This window comes from Amblyomma maculatum, chromosome 1 (genome assembly GCF_055883805.1).
Source record: "Amblyomma maculatum isolate TAMU_Amacu chromosome 1, ASM5588380v1, whole genome shotgun sequence".
NCBI lineage: Eukaryota > Metazoa > Arthropoda > Arachnida > Ixodida > Ixodidae > Amblyomma > Amblyomma maculatum.
In genome coordinates, this window is record NC_139344.1 from 180,394,971 (window position 1) to 180,418,276 (window position 23,306).

General features: G+C 46.9%; 1 protein-coding gene across 2 annotated transcripts in view; it reads right to left on the reverse strand.

The window, feature by feature from the left end:
- Positions 1–20,666, reverse strand: part of LOC146205027 (N-acetylgalactosamine-6-sulfatase-like) — a 69,850-nt gene extending 49,184 nt beyond the window's left edge. For both annotated transcript variants that reach the window (XM_084589697.1, XM_084589698.1), the window contains exons 1-7: positions 20,523–20,666; positions 17,496–17,619; positions 16,253–16,327; positions 16,064–16,166; positions 13,461–13,604; positions 9,702–9,768; positions 3,001–3,128 (exon numbers count right to left, since the gene is read on the reverse strand). In XM_084589697.1, coding sequence (XP_084445823.1) covers positions 3,001–3,128; positions 9,702–9,768; positions 13,461–13,604; positions 16,064–16,166; positions 16,253–16,327; positions 17,496–17,619; positions 20,523–20,633 — 752 coding nt within the window. In that variant the 5' untranslated portion in view covers positions 20,634–20,666. The remainder of the gene's footprint in view (positions 1–3,000; positions 3,129–9,701; positions 9,769–13,460; positions 13,605–16,063; positions 16,167–16,252; positions 16,328–17,495; positions 17,620–20,522) is intronic.
- Positions 20,667–23,306: the final 2,640 nt, after the last annotated feature.

Genomic DNA, 23,306 nt, shown 5'->3' on the forward strand with positions numbered 1-23,306 from the left:
TAGTGGAAATTAAGAAGAAGAAATGGACATGGGCAGGACATGTAGTGCGAAGAGAGGATACCCGATGGCCGCTGAGGGTAACAAACTGGATTCCAAGGGAAGGAAAGCGTAGCAGGGGGCGGCAGAAAGTTAGGTGGGCGGATGAGATTAAGAAGTTCGCAGGGGTCAAGTGGATGCAGCTAGCACAGAACCGGGTTAAGTGGAGAAATATGGGAGAGGCCTTCGCCCTGCAGTGGGTATAATCAGGCTGATTATGATGATGATGATGATGATGAAGTTATCCACCTCACTAATTTTTCATTACTGTACACCAGCTCATGTCTGCTGCTGGCTAACCAATGATCGTACACTACTTTCTGTTGTTCCGCAGAGGAAAGTAAACACAGAATCAAAACACATCACTTCCAGAGGTTCCAGAGCAGTTCAGCCTAAAGTCGACACAATTTATGGGGTGCAGATTCGGTCCGCGCTCAATAGAAACTGCCACTATTCAATAATCGCTTCACGTGTCGTCCAGACTGCACCAACCAACATGTTCCTGGTTATCAACCAAACTTCAACATCATGCGGTGGCGCAGGTCGCATACAAATTACAACAAAACCGACCTCCAATTTCGTAAGGGCTAGGTAGGGTTTCCGCACCACCGGACCACCCTTTGCTTGAACTCATTTATTCATCGAACTGCAAATGATTGAAACCACCAACCTGCCTTCATTACTGCCATCACCGGTGTCGAACATTTCAAGAAAACTACTGCTCATCTCGTGTGTGTCGCTGCGTTCTGTGATGCCTTCAAGCCTTAAGAGCTTTGGAAATAAACAAACGCGAGCCCATTGAGCCTAGGGCACAGCGATTGGCGAGTTCATCGGCCCGGTCGTAGTGACTGGGGTGAGCACTGTTGAATGGTGCGTTCTAAAGGTGCCTTAGCAGTCCGCAGGGAAGGGAAAGCACCGAACGCCACCAACAATGTGGCGAGAAATGCAAGCGTTTCACCAATACTTACCCTGCGCGTCATTAACGTTCGCGCGCGTTGCATCAAACTCGCGCGCATATCCATGCAGTTTCCACTAACGCAAAGTGCGGAATATTATACTCTCGGCATCATCATCATCATCATCATCATCATCATCATCATCATCATCATCATCATCATCAGCCCACTGCAGGGCGAAGGCCTCTCCCATATTTCTCCAATTAACCCGGTTCTGTGCTAGCTGCATCCACTTGACCCCTGCGAACTTCTTAACCTCATTCGCCCACATACTCTCGGTATGCCGGGTCACTAATGCGACGTCGCGTTTGTGGAGAAGAGGTAGTGAGAGGTCTTCTGCAGTGTATACGGTATACACTGCGACCGCAGAGGAAGCGTGATCGGTTGCCCGTGGACAATGTTTCGCTTGACGCTGATTACTTGGTCCCCGTCATCGGCGACGGCACGAAACACAATAAGCACGACAAGACGAGTCTTATAGATTCGTCTTGTCGCGCTTATTGTGTATCTGCATGTCTTTGTGAGATATGCATTTTCTCGCGTGGCATGAAAACATGCCGCAGCATGCATGCGTTCCTGCAATGGTGTAGTTCACGCGCAGCATGGACTTAAGCTCACTTCATTTTCTTTGATTTCAAAGCGACAACTGCTTGTTGGAATTCCTGTGACGTAAGCGAGATCTTTGTCATGGTTTGCTGCATTAGCATCACGCAGTCTAGCATTCTGCCAACGTCTCATTCGTTTTGTTCAAAGCGTGGGAAAGAACTTGAAGAAAAATGTTTTCTTGGTGAAACTGCATCATACGCAATTTCGCTTTGTAGCTTTGCAATTGTACTCACCGAAATTCTCACGCGCATATCCCCCTATTCAGAACAAAAACCATACTGTAAATGCTGCTTAGATTTTCCGTATTAAAATTTTCAGGCATCACGTCAGAATCACGAGATCAAGATTGAAAGGCGTGTTTTCGATCAGAACCTTTCTTTGCCAACATCAAATATGAGCAGCGGTTCGAAAACTGAAAACATTTACGATGGCATTGTAAACACGGTTTCATTACGGTGTGATCTCGTCTAGCGAAAAGCAACTACACCGAAACTCGTGGCACAATTTCGCGACGTGCTAGCTGAAGAGTACACACACACGTGCCTGGGCATTAATTACAGATCCAAAAAAGACACGAGGCCCGTTTGGCTATATATAAACCAAACTGAGTCGTCTAAACTTGGTCTCAGAAATAAAAAAAATTTACCAGTTGTTTGCAGCACTGTCGGACATGCAGCTGTCTTGCTCAATCAAGAGTGCAGAAGAATAATAGAAATGTGTTAAAGTGTTTTCTAAACTTTTTTGAAGAAATTGGAAAGACAGTTCTGTCTTCGTATCTGTAAAGTACAACGCACGTTTCATTCTCGTTTGGTAAGTTCCGCCCGAACACAGCTCGGAGGATGCCTGCTGCAAGTGGTGCGCTGCCATTCGCAAACATGGCGTCCACAAAGTGAGCTCACGTCTCCTGTTGCCCATGTGCAACAGCTCACATTAATTATATTTCCTTCCATTGATGAAGCACCCAGTGGAGGGATGACGGGTGCAGAGGAACTTATTTGCGGACTGCACTGTTCTGTTTGGCTGAAATCTCCGTAGGTTTGAGTGCTGCAAACCATCTTGTGAGATGAAGTACAGTTTCGCTTTTCGAGCTGCCGTGCACATTCATGTATTTTGTTCGTTGCTCCAGCACAGTCATTTGTTTAATGCTTCACTGGTGAGGGCATGCGCGTGTGCTTATTTTAGGAGAATTGAGCGATTGCAGTAACTCCCATGAAGGATTAAAAGGCAAGCAGCAGGATCCTACCTTTGGTGCTCTTGTTTATCTGCTCTTAGCTCGTCTAAAACGTGAGAAAAGTCAAGTTAATCCTGCAGGACTTCGTGCAACGGTTCAATTGTGCACAAACCCTCCATCTAGCAAATAAGGCCTTCTCTTTTTGTTAAATGGCGACCGGCGGTCACTCACGGTCCTCTCAGGCTGCGACCCCTGAACTCCTCAGACGAGTAGACTGGCGCGTGCGAAGCGTCCGGTGCCCAGTACAGGAAAAAGGGTTGGTGCCGCACTGCCTGCTTCTCGATGAAGTCAACGGCCTCCTGCAAGGAACGGCAAGATGATCGCACACAATACTCCAGTGGCAAGCAATCTCTTTTGCATTTGTCCGGAGCACACACGCCATGCATATATATCTTTACATTACGCCAGGTGTTTCAGGGAAGCCGGCCGCTAATTTCAGTGCGAAAGCCCTAATCGGAGGCTATCGCCTCGAGCTAAATCTTGTCTTTCTCGCTTCTGGAGCAGCTCCATAGCTTCTGCTAGAGAAAAATCTTCTTTGATGCTAACGTCGACGCAAAGGCAACGGCAAGCTCCACTGTATGGGGCTGCTGTCGCGCAGCCGTGATGACGTCACCATGTAGCATATAAGTGATGAACGCAGCATGGGCGTTTTTTCCTGCCATATATGGCGAAATAACTTATCAAAGACATTAATATTACATGACTAATTCCTATTTGAAAATTGCGAAATTGTAAAATTGTTAATGATATTACCAATTAGTCCCACCGCAAAGTATTGACATTAGATTACAATTACTTATGCAATGTAATGCAATTACTCTTAAATTATTTTCTCGTTTTCATCTATGCAAAAGCAAGTAAACATTGAACAGAAAGCAAGCCCTCTTCCCGCCAAATTCTCTCCCACACAATCATCTCCGCCTTCTTTCTGATAGCACATGCCATTACGATTACCATTACCTATAAATGTCATCCCTAATATGAACAAGGTAGTCAAAGTAACCGACGAGTTCTGTACTGACACAGTAGCCGAAGTGGTCAGGGCAATAATGAGATTGATAGCAGCGAAGAGCAATCTGATGTTCCGTCAGTAACGAAGGACGAGGCTAGGAAAGCTTCAGGAGTTATGAAAAGGAGGAAAGAAGCTGGGATGGCTCAGATAACTATAGATTTGTTGAAGGACGGGATGGATATCATGCGTGAAAAGCTGGCCATCCTTTATATGCAATGCCTGATGACATCGACAGTACCGGAATCATGGAAGAACGCGAACTTTGTCTTAATTCACTAGAAAAGGGGCCCAAATGACTTGAAAAATTGCATACCTGTATAAGCTTACTATCCGTTACGTACAAGGTATTCACTACGACAATTACTAATAGAATCAGGGCAACCTTAAACTTCAATCAACCAACGACTCAAGCAGATTATCGGAAAGGGTACTCTACTATCGATCATGTCCACGCAATCAACAAGATTATAGAAATATCCTCGGAATATAACCAGCTCCTAAAGATGGCATTCACTGATTACGAAAAAGCAGTTGACTCAGTCGACTTCGTTACACCAGCCAACCTTGTTTTCAGTCACTTGACCATATCCTTCATATTTCATATCATTCCTTTTATGCCCAGAGGCAATAAATATCGCAAAAAAAAAAAAACATCTGCAGTCATGCATGCATTGCGACATCAGGGTGTAGATGAGCCATATATGAGTGTGCTGGAAGATATCTTTAGTGGCTACCCAGCAACCGCAGTTCTGCACAAAAAATTAATAAAATTCCCAGAAAGGTGTTAGGCAGACACGATTTCCTCAGTACTATTCACAGCTTCCTTGGAGGAAGTATTCATGGACTTTAAATGTGAGCAGTTAGAGATAAGGGTTGATGGAGAATACCTCAGTAATCTGCGATTGCGGATGACATTGCCTTGCTAAGAAACTCAGGAGATGAACTGCAAAGAATGATTGATGACCTAAACAGGAAAAGTAGGCATTAAAATTAATATGCAGAAGACTAAGGTAATGTTCAACAACCTCGGGAAGGAGCCGCATTTTACAATAGGTAGCGAAGTGCTGGAACTGGAATGTGAATATGCCTACTTAGGACAGGTGGTGACCACAGATCCGGACCATGAAAGGCAAATGACTAGGAAAATACGATTAGGATGAAGCGCATTTTTTTTTTTTTTTGCCTTTGCATTTGGCAACTACTCGCAGTTTATGACTAGCAGCACTTCGGTATCGCTCAAGAGGAAAGTATAAAACAGTTGCATCTTACCTGTACTCACCTATGGAGCTGAAAGGTGGAGGCTAACGAAAAGGGTTCTACTCAACTTGAAGACAACGCTGTGATTTCAACCAAGCATTGAACTGTAAGCACTAAAAAGTTAATTATCAAAAATAACCGTTGTTGTGCACCAACACATTTATTATGGCACTGCAGGGGCCGGCTTCATATCTTAAACAGCCTGCTTTTAATGATTAGTGGCTGACTTCACTTAAAAACATGGTATGAATCTTCTCTGTACAGCAGGGAGGACTAGCTGGGCACTTCCTGAGCTGTGCCTCGCCTCCTGGAAGTGAGCTCGGTGCAACTTTTAGTGCATTAATACACTTAACGGCTGCATTTTCATCTTCCTTTGACATAGCGAGGAAACGACAATCTCAACTGGCTAATATCACTGCCTGGTGCGGAAACGTTGAATTAGATGTGAACGAAAAGGTTGCATAAGAAAGAATTCGGAGGTTGCTTAGGCTTTGCCTTAAAAGTGGAACGCGATAGGGCCTTCTTTATACGGTACTCATCCAGAAATTGCAGTACACGACATACTACGCCACTGCCGTATACTCGCACGCAATTCTGCTATGGCACACACACAAAACATCGGGTTCATTACTCCCTCCCTCTCTCTTCCCCCTCCTCCAACGGGCCATTACCAGCGAGCCTTTAATTGTGGCCAACGTTTAGCACATCCATCTGGTGCGCAGAGGGTTCACAATAGAAACTGCGCCATTTTATTTTTATTTCTATTTTCACCTCTCGAAGTAATATTTCCGATGGACGCCATCGCCATTTGCGGCGGATCTTGGTTGCAACAAGCTCCTTAAAGCTATCATGTTAATAGGCCCGTCGCAGCAATCACGTACTCCCAAACGACTGCTGTAGCAACCTACAACGCTAAGTAACACCCCCTCCCCCCTTTTCCGCTAAGAAAAAAAAAAGATGAAAAGAATAAGTTCTGCGTTGCAACAATCGCGAAAACCGAGCGACTGCTTAAAAAAAAAAAAACTTATAATACTCCTAATAGCAAGCTTTCGCCTAGGGCATACATTTATTTAATGGTTACCTAGCAGTTAGTATTATGTAACATTAGTACTTCTAAAAACCGGCACGAGGTCTGCGCGCAACAAAAGCACCAGGACTGAAAGCAAAGAATTATAAATACCATGCGAAAGGAAAATGTCAAGGCTTACGAATGCACAAATGATGACGCTGCAGCTAAAAACACACTCCTTGCAAACATTGCAGCTTTCGTAGTATTTTGCAGCGTACTATGACCACGCGTTGACCCAACAGCGAATAAATAGGCAGCAGCTAGGAGCCAGGCACGAGTTGCGTTCAAGTATGGCCACCTTATGGCGACGAACTACAGGTATTAGGTGGTAGCTACATATGAGTGGGGGATGAACGCGCCTGATATTCACCTCGTGCTTTAAAATTAACTGCGGAGGACCCTCAATACCTCCATTACGCTCTCGAGAAAGGTCTGCAACACAGCCGAGGCAGGTGTCATTGGGTACGTTTGATTTTCAGTCCTGGGTAGTTCTGGACTACTTGCCGACACGAGCCCGCCGTTCGATTTTCCTCCGGCAGCTCAGAACCTCCGTCGACCTATACAGCTCCCGGAAAAAGTAGGGGCATGCTGACGGACAAACTGAGTTAGGCTCTGTGCGCATTCTGGGTAGTTTTCGTGTTTCTGCAGCCGATATTCTGCGTTAACCGTGACACGAGCTTCGTAGCTGGCCTATAAATAGCTATCAGACTTTTAAATCTTGCATCTTACTTATCTTGCCTTGAATTTCACTATACGCACGGACACGCCCGGAGCCCCGAGCACGGATTGATTAGACGAACTGTGCAAAAGTCATGTTTCGCGTCATCTGTTCAGCTCTCAGACTTGAAGGCATCGCAAGCGAGCCGCTGTGCGTTGGAGCAGCTAACATTTGTTGTAAATGCTTTTGCAAGCGCTTCCATCTGCTTTCGAGCGCAATGAGCTGGGCACTTGGAAGAACTTCGCGAGCAGCAACGGCAAGCAAAGTCTGTGAAGCGCTTCACATTCAGGCATATGCCACGTAGTATACGTTCGCGAAAAGCACACATTGTGCTTCGCGCCCCCATCTTAAGTGCTATCACGCACATGGGCGCGCGGCGTCACTGCGAAAGAAACGTGTCGTAGTGACTGATGGTAGGCTCCATGTGCAGGTCATGTGACCATAACGCTACTTCCTGTCAGAGTGGAAGCCGAGACTTGTCAGCAAGTAGTCCGGGACTGGAAAATCGAATGTATCCATTGTGGAAATGCGGTCCATATGCGGGAATCCGGACCCAGAAACGCACGGTGCGGCAATCACGACAAAAACTCACGAGTTAGTGTACATCAAGGAGAACAGCCTATTAGATGGCGTGCCCTCCAACATCGTAATTACAGTGCAACGCCCCTGTTCCTCTCCCGCTTCCTCTCATATTCACCAATCAGCGCCGCAGCTATACGGACGCCCAGCGTTCCCGGATATGAAGAATTAAAGGAATATATCAACGCTAGTGTCCTCTTCCCGTTTACCTGCCTCGCTGACCTAGGATTGACAGTGCACGGGAGCTAACCAAAATTAGGGCAAATGAGGAGCTCGTTATGATCGAGATTCATTAAAAGGGAGCCAGCAGCACTGACAGCAAGGAAAGTACGGGGTATATATATTTTGGTGCTCATAAACGTGAAATAATAATGTAATCATCGAGATAATTGACTAGAAAGAGGAACAAAAAAAAAAGAAAAAAACATAACACTGGTGGAATACAAACCCACTATAGGCTAAGGAGACAGCAGTTCCATTTCTTACTTTCTTGGGTATTTTATGTTGTGCGCAACCTATTACACGTAATACAAGTAATATAAGTACCTATAAAAACCAGGACATTTAACGTTCGTCACTATGGTTGAAGGTGGCGCTGGCTAACACTTTCGAGGATAGGTTGCATGCAACATAAATACCTAAGAAAGTGGACGCTTGAACTGCCATCGCCGTATACGTAGTCATGGCAGCACCGGACGCGAAAGTCGGAAGTCGTGGTTTTTAACCTTAGCGGCGGCATGTTGTTGCAATTTTCTTCTACTTTATCTAGTTATCTCCATGATTACATTGTTATTTTACACTAATCTACACCCAAAAAATTCCTTCTGGTTTTCATGGTGTCAGTGGCTGTCGGCTCCCTTCATATCCATCTCATGGCGAGCCCAATTGCCCTAAATTTATTTGTTCATTAAACAATCTATCAGCCTTTTGTCATAGTTAGCTTAAGAGGGTTTAGAACGCAGCTACCGCCTTCCCCTTTAAATCACGTTTGATTTGACACTCGCGGTTCTACGTCGGCCTCAATAAATGGACGAGGGTGGTGCTGGCGACTCTCAGGGATAGGTTCCACACAACGTGAAAATATCGGCCGATTGGTCAAATGTGAAGTATACACGCGAACATGTCACGTTTCATTCCGCTTTCGGTTCGAGGCTACCGCTTCATGATCAGGCTTCAGGAAACATATCGGTGAAATCGGTAACTCGGAATCTTAGCGGTAACGCAATATGCAATTTTGGGTCCACACAACGCAATGCTATAGCGATGTGCTCTGTATCAATTGCGCCCGGATGGAAGTTGACGGAAACGACGGCACGCAATGCACAGCGCGAGAGGGTCTCAGTAAAACACTCGATGTGAATGGTTGTGGCGATAGCTATTGCTCAGTAATTCGCCACCATAACTGCATCATAGGTTATAGCAGGCTTGCATTATGCAGGCCGGTAATTTGAGACATGAGCTGCTTTTATTCCTCGGAAGTTTTCCCCATGCAATAAAGAGAAGCAACTGCGGCAATAGCTGTGAGGTTCCATATACTGGCTTTACGAGGAATTCTTGGGTCCGAACCGCCACCTGTTTCTTCGTTTTTTTTTTTGTTTTTTTTTTTTTGAAGGCCAAAGGTCGGTGCTTCCGGCACGCACACACTGGTTTTTCTATTTGTCCCTAACAGTAGTGCTTTCGCTCTGGAATACTACGAAAGTAAAAAGGTAAACCTATCGTTATCGTAATAGCTAAATCAGAAGCGAAATTCTGAGGTTGTCGCTTCGGATCCTACCAGTGGCGTGCGGTTATGTTTTCTGCTTTCTAATCAATTATCCGCATGACTGAATGATTATTTATCATTGATTAGCACAAAAAGACGCTCAGCTTTCTTTGGTGTCAGTAGCTGCTGGCCCCATTGGTATGGAAAGTATCAAATATAGATAAAAAGCAAATGCTTACTCCAAGATTCCGAGAACAGGGGACGATTTTAAGTAGATATATCCCGCGCATCCTACATCATCGCTGCAACTTGGGTGCTTCGAAGCGATGAAACAAAAAGAGGTTAAAAAGGTGTCTTCGGGGAAGGGGAAAACCTTCCTCGTGCGGTCCCTTGTATATATAGCCGCGATGAAAACATTAAACACCATGCATGCATTCCTGCTGTGGGGCAATTTAGGCGTAGCACGGATTAGACCGCGCATTTTTTTTTTTTTTTTTCATCGGTTAGGAAACATATTAGAAATTCAAACGCTTACCTGAGTATAGAGCTGTGTCAGGTTCGATGTGCTCGTTGTCAAGTTTATTGTGAAGTCCTCGAAGTACCTGTAGAAGGTGGAGTGCGACAAATGTTTTCATGCCGTCAAAGCTAGAGCTAAATTACGGTGGTAGTACCAGTTACAGCCCCAATTTCGCTGCGCTATTTAAGGAAGTCTGTACGTTTTCACTTCTAAAACGGTTTCATCTACCTCACTAATCATCGGCAAACTATACTAATAATTGAACATTTGACGCGACGTGACCAGTATTTGATATCTATACTGTCTCTTGCACTAGCCCCGCTGGTGTGGCGCAGTGGTTAGGGCGCTCGGCTACTGTTCCCAAGGATGCGAGACCGAATCCCGGCCGCGGCGGCCTCTTTTCGATGGAGGCGAGAAGCAAGGCGCCCGTGTGCTGTGCGATGTCAGTGCACGTTAAAGAGCCCCTGTCTGTCGAAATTTCCGCAGTCCTCCACTATACGGCGTCCCTTACGGCCCGAGTCGCTTTGGGACGTTACAACCCATAAACATAAACTTCTCTCTTGCACTGCCTCCAAGCTCGCTGATGAGATAATCGGATACTTAGCATATGCCACAGTCAATGCATAAGTTATATACGGGCCCCTGAATGAATGTCTGCGTGTCGCTGATTTTGATGAGAGTGTTCGTATAGAGACGAAGGCATATATTGTTGTCGAAGACAAGACAAAGTTAAAAATACATTTGATGATCCATTATTTTGCCCCCTGGCGTCAGAGTATGCGCCTCTGGCACACTTGGCAGGCATCAGCAAGGATCCAGGACATGTCTGCGACACTTTGCTGACAAACGCCTAATTTTCACTGGCCGGGTGGAATACAATGAGGACCTTAAGGAAACGAAATCGAAAATGTAATTCCTGCCCCGTTCCTCCGTATGCTCACTTTTTAACGCGATAACGTTGAATTCCCCGCTGTGCTAAAAATGTGGCGTCGGATTTGTGAGCGAAAAATCACCACGGGCATGACTGGCAGGTCACATGGCCATGCCCTGACTAGTCGTCGGATGGGGACGCCACGAGACCGGTCGTCGGTCACCGACTGTTGGCTTCTTTCCTTCGTGTATCATTCGTGTGTCATTCCGAGACTATCATTTCCCTTTTGATTCCCTGCTCATATATATATATATATATATATATATATATATATATATATATATATATATATATATATATATATATATATATATATATATATATATATATATATATCAAAAATAGCAGAGGAGCGACAGGCCAATAAAACTCGTTCTTACTCATTCGTCAAACAAGCCGCTGGTTAATAACGTCCTATATACACCTATATACAATACAATATATGATGCATAGTAATACAGGCAACAAGGAGACAATAAAACAAGGATGCAAGTTAGTGAAACAAATCAAGTCACGGCAAACAGCAACATTGTAATGCTTATACAAACGTCACAGATCGAGGCGTAAGCAAAATAAGTTAGAGATGGCAGTAAAACAGTCTCATTGTCTAGCTTAATTGTTCCATTCAGTAACAGTCATTCGAAAGAAAGAATATTTGAAGCAGTTATTGCGAGTGGAATGAGGAACTATGGTTAAGGCGCGTCTTTGTCTAGTGGCATATACTGTAGAAAAAGAAATTATATGTGAAGCGTACAATTTATGATCATCTTTGATTAACTGAAATAAAAATTTAAGGCGCAATGCACTCTTCCTTTCGGTAAAGGTAGGAAGTTCAGGCTTTGCTAAAAGTGATGTCCTTGAAGTGCGCCCAAGGCTGTTATAAATAAAACGCAATGCTTTTTTCTCTACATTTTCAATCTTATCGCTATGTTTTTGAGTATACGAGTATATTGTGGTAGCTTATAGAACTGTGTAACATAATCGAGGCACACCGTAAAGTAGCAAAGAGCATGCACGCAAAAGAGGACCCGCAAGGGAACCTGCCAATAGAGGCCTTTAACGCTGTAGCATCATACGCTTAAAACCAGAGGATAACTGTTCTTCATAATCTTTTTCCAATTTCTTAACTGCGCGCACGTAAACCGTGTGGCCCTATTCCGATACGCGTGCGAGTTACTAAAGTACTGTATACGGTATGGCGCAGACTCTATACCTGCAGAATGCAAGCTGGCAGCAAGTCAGATGCCACTGCGTGCACTCAAGTGCTAACGACTACGTATATCAGGGGGACTCGTGTATGCATTTTTTTTTTTGCAGCAGTTGCTCTTCGCAAGTCACAAGAGACTTTGTGGTGTTATCGCAGTTTAACAAACTTAACATTTTTGATGCCTTTGAATTGCTACAGGGAATTGAAACATATGTCAGCAGCATCAAAATTACTTGGCTTACAATTTCGTTGTGTAATTAGTTTTTTTGTTCAGGTAACGAGAAAAGCTGTAACCACGGACAAACCTCTTCCTTATGGCCAAAGAACTGTGCATGTCGTCAGTCGTGAAGGTTGGAGGCGCTTCGGTATAGACAAATTGTGTAATTATACGGCACTGTACGTCTGTCACAAACCCCCGCCTTTACGGTCAACAGAAGCGCGGGATCCCCTTTACGGTTACCCGTCGCCCCTGTATGAAGTTTGAGGACACAGTTAGGCCGGTCAACCCGTGAAGTATGTGTGTCGGTGTGTGATTGAGGAATAACTTCAAGAAAGTTCCTTTTTTTTTCTTACAAAAATTGAATATTTATATCTAGTAGTCCAAGTTGCACTGCATAATAATGGAACAAAAAAAAAAAAAACGCCACGACACGATAGCGATAAAAGATGACTCGGTAAATAACAAGAGTTCCGGAAAACTCATGAACAAACACTGCGATAAAAAAAAGACTATAAAGATAACAAAGCAAGTATTCCAGATGCAGTAAGTAGAGGTAATAGTTACACAGAGAACACAGCTTAAAATACTAAGCCAGATCAAGGTTTAAACAAAGGCGAAAACAATATTCAATTAACCGACAGTCTGTGGAAAAAAGGTTTCTCACGGCTTTCTTGTTCGATGAGGCGTCGTAGTCGCAGAGTTGACCAGCAGCGCCGGCCGTACAAGAGGGAGAAACGATGAGTTGATCGCGGGCTCGGCGAAAAATAAAAGACACTTTCACAGAGCTAGCAGCCGCGAGGGTTGTTCGAGAGGCCGCAGGCGTGCTGCGGTCTGCCTTTTTATTTGGTTGCGCTGCGGCCCATCGTCAAAGACGCGCGCTGGCCGGTCGCTGTTCCCGAGAGTAACATCGAAGCATGCTCGGAGGAGCGGGGAGATCCCGTAACTTCCGCTTTATATGTGAGGCAGCTTGTGACAACGTCCCGAGAAGAAGTAAGCAAGCTTTACAACAAGTTCGGTTCGGGCACAACGCTGGATGTTGCTATTGTTTGGTTTGGTTTGGTTTGGTTTATGAGTTTAACATCCCAAAGCGGCTCAGGCTATGTGGGACGCCGTAACGGAGGGCTCCAGAAATTTCGACCACCTGGAGTTCTTTAACGTGCACTGACATCGCACAGCACACGGGCGTCTTGCTTTTCGCCTCCATCGAAAAGCGGCCACAGGATTTGATACCGCATCATTGGCTACAGGCGTCGAGCGTCCTAACCACTGCGCCACCGCGGCGGGGCTATTGTTAAAATTATTTTCTGTTCCATCCTTCACTTTCTCTCTTTTTATAGGCATACGTCTGCGCTTGTTTCAGGCGAATAAATGTTGATGCGTAAGAGTACGACTGTCCTGGTGGAACTACCGAGACCTTACCTGCCGATCATGCGGTCATCACGAAAGAACGCAATGTTCGGTGTTTGAATGTTGTCGTAGGGGCCGAAGTGGCAGTTGGACGAGCCGAACCACTCATGGAAGCCGTGTTTCAGAGGCAGGTACCGGTCCTGGTGACCAAGGTGCCTGCGACGTACACAAACGTATTCAGCTAGTGCACTCGAGGCACTGGACGCGCTCTTGGAATGCGGGATCTTTGGAGATTGGCTGTCTACTCACACCTGTTGTAAACTAACCAGGAATAAAAATTCTGTGGTGGTCAAGGAAGCAAAATTCGTTCAAAAATTGATAAAGGTTTAACCCTGGTTACACCAACGATCGAGCGGTAGCTGTACGATGATATATGTTTCCGGATTCTACACTGGCCGAAACCATTTATAACTATATGAAGATGTCTTAACAAAAAACTATTTTAAATCACAGTTACTTATTAAAGTTTATTAATCGCCACCTTCAACCAGTAGTACAACCGTAATTAATAAAAAAGTCATCCAGTGGTATATGACTTGGGTGTTGAGCATAAAGTTCAATTTTAATCATACTTGAGTAATGAACCATAATAGTAATTATATAAATTTAGTGAAAGCAGTTTTACTAGACTTAAGCTATCCAGCGATGTGTGTCCTGATGCTGTAGGAGAATGTTCCATTTTTAATCACATTAAAAAGACTGACAGTTAGTCTAGTACCAGTATACTCGACATAATCTAACGACATAACCTAACGTTTTTAATCATAACAAATTCGTGGTAATTAAGAACTGTGCTCAGCTGAGAGCAGTTATACTCGACACAACCTATCCTGCAATATATGACATGATAGTGTGTCGTGAAGTTAAATTTTAAATCACAATTAGGCGATTAAAGCTGATAAGGCACACATTAGTCTAATGCAATTATAGTCGGCATAAGCTATCCTACTATCCACTGAGATATGTCTCGAAGATGTACTGTAAAGTTCAATTTATTCACAAATAACTACCTAACTGTAATTAATTAAGGCGTGGATAATTAGTCAAGCTGTCAGTAACCATATATGGTTGCTCTGAAGCGGAAGCTGGTCAGGAAAGGGTTGGTTACGCGCCTTTGTCGCCCTGCCGTGGAGTGCGCGACTATTGTTGGGAATAGGGGTATATACGATGGGATGAAGGCAAGAGTTGAATAAACGGTATGGTAGAGCTGAGGTAGCCCGCTCCGTGGGACGGGGGAAAAAAGCGCGTCACCTTCCCTTTCCTGCTTAGTCTTCCCTTTCGCTGCAGAGCCACGGTGTTCGCCAGTATCACACACTACCAAACGAGACAGCGCCGCCAAATCGCCGTAGCAACGTAACCTCTCAAGGGCCGACGATAACGTGAGCATCGCAACATAGAAGTGATTCAGCCGGATATGCCGACATAGTCTCGATCTGAGCATCTGCAAGCTGATAAGCGCGCTGGCATCACAAATTCGGTCACCGCTTGCGTGCCTCCGTTTTACTTTTGGTGTATCTGTACCTGCAATTATATGCCACTCATCGTACGTGCAGGTGCCCACCTATAAGGGAGACAGATACTACCGTCTTCCTTTCCTCAAAAACTACATCAACTAAAACGTTTAACACTTAGCCAAGCCCTGTGCTCATCTGTCGAAGCTAAAAACTAGCGCTATAGAAAGGCGCTGTCGGGCTTATACCCTTGTCGCCGCCCGCGGGCACTTGTAAGGCCTTCGAAATTAAGGTTCATTGTTCTAAAGGTGGCTGACGTGCAGCACTCGGCAAATCCTCAACACCATTGCGAAAAAGGCCCGTGGCGAGGCGGTCGTCAGCGGCCTTTATGCTGCGTAAAGGAGCCGCCCAAACATGAGTGCCAGCGAGGGAGCTCGAAAAACAGAAACGCTGACACAAATATAGTTTTGAATATCATAATTCTATATAGAGGTTAATATTACGTTACAATGAACTTTAAAATTTTGGAGCGTTGAGAGGAGGCTTCGAATATTTTCAACAGCCGCATCGACGTTCACATGCACTGCTTTGCTCCTTGTTCAGTGTTCCTTCTTCGTTGCCTTTTTGTTGTGCGCGCATTTTTTGTTCGCTAGTGCTTGCTCGCTAATGTATAGTTATTTCCTATTGTCACGCTTTAATTGAACTGTTATATCTATTTAACGTGATTTTCCTGATCGACAGAAGGCACTCACGGAGGTTACCTGCATCCTCTTCCCCATCGTCATCTATCTCCTTTGCACTTTCCGTGTAGCTGCGCCGCTGCTCCGTTTTGGTTTTGCTCCTTTAGAACAATAAACCTAATTTGCAGTAAAGACCTTGGAGAAATGCCATGTGACCGGGATATTGCTCTTATAAGGTGAAACTTGAGCGTCCTCATAAGTTTTGCTCCGCAGTTCATCGTTTTTGGTGTCGAGTCGCGACCGTAAGGGCGATTAACATAACTCCGTTTAATTCAGTTTGCACCTCCTTGTGGGCTTAAATTTAGCGTCCTCGAGATTGAAACATTGGCTTGCACCCGCGCGCGGGTCCCGGGTCACGCTCGAAGTCTGAACAACCAAGGAGAAACACTGAGCCGCGGCAATGCGCGCATCGCGGGGACTGCACCATTTTCCGACGATCTTGTTCCTGTAGCCAACTTCGGCGAGGAGCTCGGAGATGAGCACTTCGTCGTCCTGGATGCCACCCATGATCTCCTGTGGCGTGTAGCCTGCGGAGGTGCATGTGGGACGCGCGCTGTGTCAACTTAGGTCCGGCGGTCACCACAGGCCATGCGCATATGTGGGGGGCGCGTACCGTTTCTGGAGTGGTTGTTGGAGGTGTAGAAGCCGTTCCTGATGGGCAGCCGGCCGGTCAGCAGAGCAGCCCTGGCTGGGCGAAGGAGAATATATGGCGCTCCGCTAGTCCGCATTTGTTTTTTACCCTGATTTAGTGACACATTTTCGCAAAGGTAAATAAGCTGTCCGATGCAACTCAATAACGAAGTGAAACTCCCATTAAAGGATGTCCTCCATCCAAAGGCGCCTACCTATTGTCAGATGTTGTGGTCAACAGCCTTGCCTCTGTGAATGCGGAATCGCAGGTGGTCGATGTAGCACGGATTGACCCCAAAATTTCCAAATTATCTTTAACCGCTATTCACCTCGTTCTTCTCGCATTACTAGATTAATTTCTTATATAGGGTATTCTTCGATATCACACACGTAATACACAACTATAGAAAGGAAGACACAGCTACACCTGCAAAAGGCGCACCAACAAAATCACACGTGCAGTGAACGTTTTCCCCACAGTTACTCCCCTCGTATGCATTGATGTTTTGGAGCAAGACTAGCAGCGATTTCTTGCTGTCCTTGCAAATGGTAAAATGAACACGTCGGCGAAGGGATGCTTCTTTGAAACGTTTAGTAAGAATCGTTAGCAAATTTGTAATTTCTTTTTTTTTTCCACTTATGCACGATACTGGCTCATTTAAAAAGAGTTTTAGCCTAGCGAAGGCGTACTATACACAGTGCGAAGTAGCACAGATGCGCAACCACATGATGGCACATCACCTGCCTGCGCAGCAAATATCCTGTAATCGAGTATGCACCCACAGTAATACGTCTGCGCTATGCTATAGTTGCACATTAATTAAAAGGGGGTACTGCATACAAAGAGACACGGACGAGAAGGAAGCACAACAAGCGCAGAATTGTGGAAGTGACCCAGCAATCAAACTGTATCAGAATGAAGGCAGGTTTTTGGACCGCACATAGTGTGTGATATGACCGTGTGAAGCTATAAAGGCGCGTCGTTTAGCAAATAGTCGCGAGTCTGCCCTTGTGTTCCCTTCTTGTCCGCGTCTTTTTGTGCACAAAGAGACGCGGACGAGAAGGAAACACTAGGGAAGACTCGCGACTGGCTTTATTTACAAACTTTTATCTACCATGATTGACCGGCTAGCCCAATAACGCCCGCTTTTAAACTAAAATTGCACACCACGAGTGAACGAACGTCAGAAAAAGCGTTGCATGCGCCACACAGTGAAACGACCTACAGGGCGAACACAATGGGTTGGCAGTGTAGAAGTCGGTCAGAAGCGCCCCTTCAGCTGCCATTTTGTCCAGGTTAGGGGTTTCCTTGGCCGGGTTGCCGAAAATTCCGAGGTCTCCCCAGCCCATCTGCGGAGGATAAGAAAGTGAACGTCAATAAGAGTAGGAACACAGTAATTCCGTGCCAGTCCTGGCCGCTGAAGCCGCAATGCTTTTGACACGCGTGTGGCTTCCGCTTTCGAGAAATACAGGAATAAATCCACTCATTTACATATGCGTACGTATAGGAGGTGCTGTAAGGAAGCCCGTGGTCTCCTCCTCCCCATTTCTAATAAACATGAGCGAAGGGCATTTTTATCCCAGATTCTTTCCAGCTATCTAAAGAGCAGAAGAAACTTTGCTTTCAACCACAGACTTTAATCCCCTATTTATGGATTGTGTCCACATATATTCTTGTACATGACACCTTAATCGAGTGTCAGAAAGTAACGTTGACTCCGGTACTCCTTGACAGATTCTGCTTCATGACATTCCTTCGATGGTGAATAATCCCATCTGAAACCCAGAAGCCGGCGGGAGCTGTAGGCATCCGTCGGCGGTCCCAGGCGCGAACTGCGGTCAGATCCGACGTCCCCAGGGGGACGCTCGAATCAGCAGGTGCCTGCGTTCACCTCGGCTCTTCGCCGCCTGTTTGCCGACCCCCTCTGCACGTTTTTACACTCGGGAGTCTCCTTCGCCCGTGGGCGCATGGTCAGGCGCACCGCACACACACAAAACACACAGCGGTGTTATGATAGAGCTTTTATCCGAGTACAGCCGAGGTTCGCGCGGCTCCTCCAGCGGTCGACGACGGGAGCCGAAAGGGTGCCCGGTATCGGCGAGCGTCTGACGCCCCTTGACAAGCCCCGGTGCTGCGCCGCGTAGCATCGGCGCATTAAGGAAAAGCATCGGCGTAGAACAAGTCTGGACAAGTTTTGCCAGGCTCTGTGGTGCCTCAGCCCGGTGCCGGCGCCTTAGCGGGATCCCTTTCTCTCCCCCTCAGCGGACTCCCTATTGGACCGCTTGGGCCGCCTCTAACTGCTACCTCTGAATAGGCCTATTCAAAAGACAATGGTTTCCCAACCTATGAAAGAAGGAGCTCTGCCGCTTGACGAGAGAGAGAGTAGAGAGCGCCGTTGCTTGCTGTGCCGTGGCTGTGCTGCTCGCCTGTACCGGACGTGGAGGAATCTCCCTGGCCGGTCGGCCTGCGAATAGAGCCTTGATATCCAGAACCGAGACGCGGCAGCAGTCCCCGCAGAGAGGTGTACACGGGCCGAAATTCTGAGCCGGCTGGGCTTGGCTTGGCCCGACCTGCTATAATTACTGCTATAATTACAGTACAATGGTACAAAAGAAATAATTGGAGATAATTTTATTCAAGATGTTGAAAGGTTTAGTTGACAGGTTTGTACGATATATAGACACAGCAGGTACATAGAATTATTCTTGTATGTTATTATGCAAAATCAACAAGTTATGCATTAATGAACGCTTGGGGAATTTTCGGCACTCCTTGATCATAATTTCCAAGGAGGAAGGAAAGAACTTAGGAGAGGCCCTGACGTCATTTTTTGAAGCCGGCGCGGCCACGCCGCGACCAGACGCTGCAACGTCTGTCCTCCTCCTTTACCCTTTCTCCGCGACGCTCACTGTACGTAGGGCCCTTAGCAACGCTGTTGCTAGTGGCCCGAGTTTTCATAGCAACAGCGTCGGCGTTGCTAATGGCCCGACTTGGCTAACCCTAATTTTTGACATCACTTCCGCCACACTTTCTTCAACGCATTGGGAATAGCAAGGGCCTCTCCTAAGTTGTTTCCTTCCTCCATGATAATTTCGATAGCGCTGAAGTTTTAACCGGGGGCTGGAATGACTAATACTTCGTTTGCAAGAAGACCCAGTTTTGCGGACACGACGACACGACTTCTTTGCTTCTCGAAGAGCGCGCTGGCAGGAGGTTGATTCTGTGGCCAAGTACTCGGTGAGCTCGTCTCGCTCACCGTGAGCTTTTTAAGGCGGCAGCAAGGCAGCGCCTCAACGTCGCCTGTGCCGGGAAACGAGGAAACTCAATGGCCGTGAATACTTAACTGTGTGCTATGTCCCGCTTCTACCAAGGTTATGTCAAGACCTGGAGCGCCACAACAGAGACACTTGAGAGGCGATATGCAATGCGCGCGAATTCAAAAATGGATACCTAAACGTTTGCGCCGATGTTACCAAAGAGGGAGACGTGAAGTCTAAACGCGATAGCTCACAAGCTGCGCTCGGCTCGGTCGTTTACGGCTAGCAGAGATCCGTTCACGATGAGGGCACGTGGAGAAAATAAATACGGATCGACGAGCGGAAAAAACTCGAACGCATTCGCTTGTGACTACGCTCGAAAAGAGTTATTGCATTGAATTCGAGACGCCTAGCGCACTATAGTAACATTCGCGCGTTCGCAAAAGTTGCGTGCACGCGGGATTTAATGTTGTCGGCCTGGGCCGCCTGAGACAAACACACCCGGCCCCGGTAAGAGCCCGGCTCGCGGGCCGGGTATGGGCTTTAAGACCGGCGCCCGCCCCAGTGCACACCTCTAGACCCCGCGTCCGTTCTCGTAGCTTAGTGGAGGGGATCCAGTAGCTACAGTGGTTTAATGGTTTTAGTGGAGAAAGCAGAAAAACAAACTATAATGGTCGGTCTTCCTGCTTCCTGACCCTGGCACTCATGGTCAAGAAAAACATAAAGAAAAGAAAACTGCAGAACTGGGAGGCATATGATTGGCCTATATGAGTGCGCGCTTTGCCACGTGTTGAGTGCTGTCGATAGATTTAAGCACGCCTTGTCAGCGCTGCATCGACGGGCGTCTTCTGTGAAGCGGATCATAAAAATACTTGGCAGCGAGGACGTAGATTTAATGGTGTAATTCGCTTTTATCCACTACGTCCATAAATTTAGTGTAAATGATATGGCTTTTAAGGCATACCACGAGATCTTAGAGAATAAAACGTACTCACGTCATCCATTAGCATTATAATGAAATTGGGCTTCGGAGAAGCGTCCGTGTAGGAAAACACGAGCATCGCAACGAGCGTCGCGTGAGCACAAAAATGCACAAACATCGCCATCGGAGTTGCGTCCAGGCGATGGTGTCACATCAAAATGTCTGCTGACGCTTCTAATGTTCAGGCAGTTGCTTGTCTTTCACCTTAGGCTGAACGTTTCTCTGCAAGTCTACTTTCTCCTCGAGAAGCAGTTTCCGTTGATGCACTTGCCTCTCCTGGCTCTTTATCTCTCCGAAGAGAGCCTGTTTATCTGATTAGCTATCTCCATTCTTGTATAGGTCCGGCTATACCTTTGAGCTCATGTGACCCGGCGAGGAAGGCGCTGACGGTACGAGGGAACCCTGCGCTTCATTGCTCAAAAAGGCGGCTAAATACCACGTTCCCTCCACAGCGGTCCATGACGTAAGCAAGATATAGCGGTGCAACTGTCGCCGGTTATAGGACGACTGAGGTTGCAAACTAGGGTTAGCACCCATAGGAATACATGTGAATGAAATGTTTAAAGCATTTCTCGGTTTCCACGGTGTGCCTATGGTGCCGTCTTTTCATGAAGAATATCCGAGCGCACCTTAGACCAGAGTTTGAAAGTAAGAAACGTAATTGAAAGTCTACATATTGTAAGGTAACGCGAAGTTCGGACTTGGGGGATCAGGTTTTATTGCAGACACGAAGCCTTGATCGCACACTGCAGCCAAACACACTCCGCGATGGCGATGGGTGTCTACAAGAGAGAGCAGAATGAAGATGAAGCAGCACGTTCAGCCGTGTGGAAGATGAAGCGCCACACAGTGCTCACACTATTTCGCCCGCGCAATTGAAGCGGCCAACCTGGCCGCAATTAGTCCGCGGGATTGCGCCGAATAAAAGGCTTCATGCGTGAAACGTGAACAACTTCAGTGCCACGGTAACGACTGTCCGGAGGAGGGTAAACAGGGTAGACGCGATAGTTGACCGAGGAGGTTTTTGCAAGAACCATGTAAGGACCAATGTAACGGTGCTGTAACTTGTCACAAAGGCCAGAAGTGCGTGATGGGGTCCAAAGTAACACCTCGTCGCCGGGACGGAACGAAACTTGGCGATGGGTTTCATCATAGCGGCACTGGCGGTCTTCCTGGCTAGCTTCCGTGTTGACGCGAGCAAGCCGGCGAGATTTGGCCACTCGGGAAAGGAACTGGTCAGGAAGAGAGGATGAGGAACTGGCATGTGTAGAAAGGAAAGAGGCATCAAGAAAGGTGGCGGGAGAACGGCCGTAAACGAGGAAAAACGGGGTGTAACCTGTGGTCCGCTGTAGAGCCGTATTGTAGCCGAAGTTAACAAAAGGAAGTATTGCGTCCCAGTTTCGGTGGTCCTGGTCGACGTACACAGACAACATGTCAGAAAGCGTGCGGTGGAACCGCTCAGTCAACCCATTGATCTGCGGGTGATAGCTGGAGGTCAATTTGTGATGCGTGGTTGAAGCCTCAAGAACTTCGGTTACAATCGTCGACAGAAATGTCCGACCACGATCGCTGAGAAGCACTTGAGGGGCCCCATGGCACAGTACGAGCGATTCCAAGAAGAAGGTCGCGACCTCATGTGCTGAGGCATTAGGCAGGGCAGCGGTCTCAGCGTAACGTGTTAGGCGGTCGACGGCGGTGACGATCCAGCGATTGCCTCGTGCGGACAATGGAAGTGGCCCGTATAAGTCTATGCCAACAACGGCGAAAGGAGTAGCAGGGCAAGGTAGCGGCTGTAGTAGGCCAGCCGGAGGAGAAGTGGGCCGTTTGCGGCGCTGGCATGGTAGACAAGAGGCGACGTATTTTGAAACGCTTCAGGCGAGGCCTGGCCAGAAGAAACGGGTTTTCACGCAGTGGTAAGTTTTATGAAAGTCTAAGTGACCGGCTGTAGCATCATCGTGGAAAGCCGCCAGGATACGGGTGCGAAGCGCTCTCGGAATAACGGGGACCCAACGGGTGCCTTCAGAGCAATAAATATAACAGGAGAGCACGCCGTTGTCAAGTTTCAACTTTTGGAGTTGCCTGCGCATCCTAGCGGTAGGAGGGTGAGAAGCACCGGTGAGAATATTGATTAGGGAAAGACAGTAGGGATCTGCTCGCTGGTGTGAAATAATGGCGTAGCGATCTGGAGCAGCGGCAGGAGTAGCACAGGTGATGTTTGAAGCTCTGGACAACATTGGGACGTCGAGGGTGCACGCAGGAAGGCGCGAAGAAGCACTAGGTGGTGATTCTGGGAGCGGGCAACGGGAAAGAGCATCGGCATCTCGATGTTTGCGACCCGATTTGTATGTGACATCGAAGTGGTATTCCTGCAAACGCAGAATCCAACGGCCCAGGCGTCCAGTCAAAGTTTTGAGGGTTGATAGCCAACACAGAGCGTGGTGATCGGTAACGTTCGTGAAAGGGCGGCCGTAGAGGTAGGGGCGGAATTTCTGAACTGCCCAAACGACGTCGAGGCATTCTTGCTCAGTGATGGTGTAGTTGCGTTGCGCTGGTGTTAGAGTTCGACTGGCAAACGCAATTACCTTTTCCCGAGAAGCGGTATCACGTTGCAGAAGCACGGCGCCGATACCGAGGCTGCTGGCATCGGTGTGGAGAATGGTGGAAGCAGTGTCGTCGAAGTGAGCGAGAACAGGGTCCGAAGTGAGGGCATTCTTCAGGGTTTGAAAAGCTTTTTCGCATTCTTCGGACCAATTGAAAGTAGTACGGTCGGTAAGAAGGTGGTGGAGCAATGGGAGCG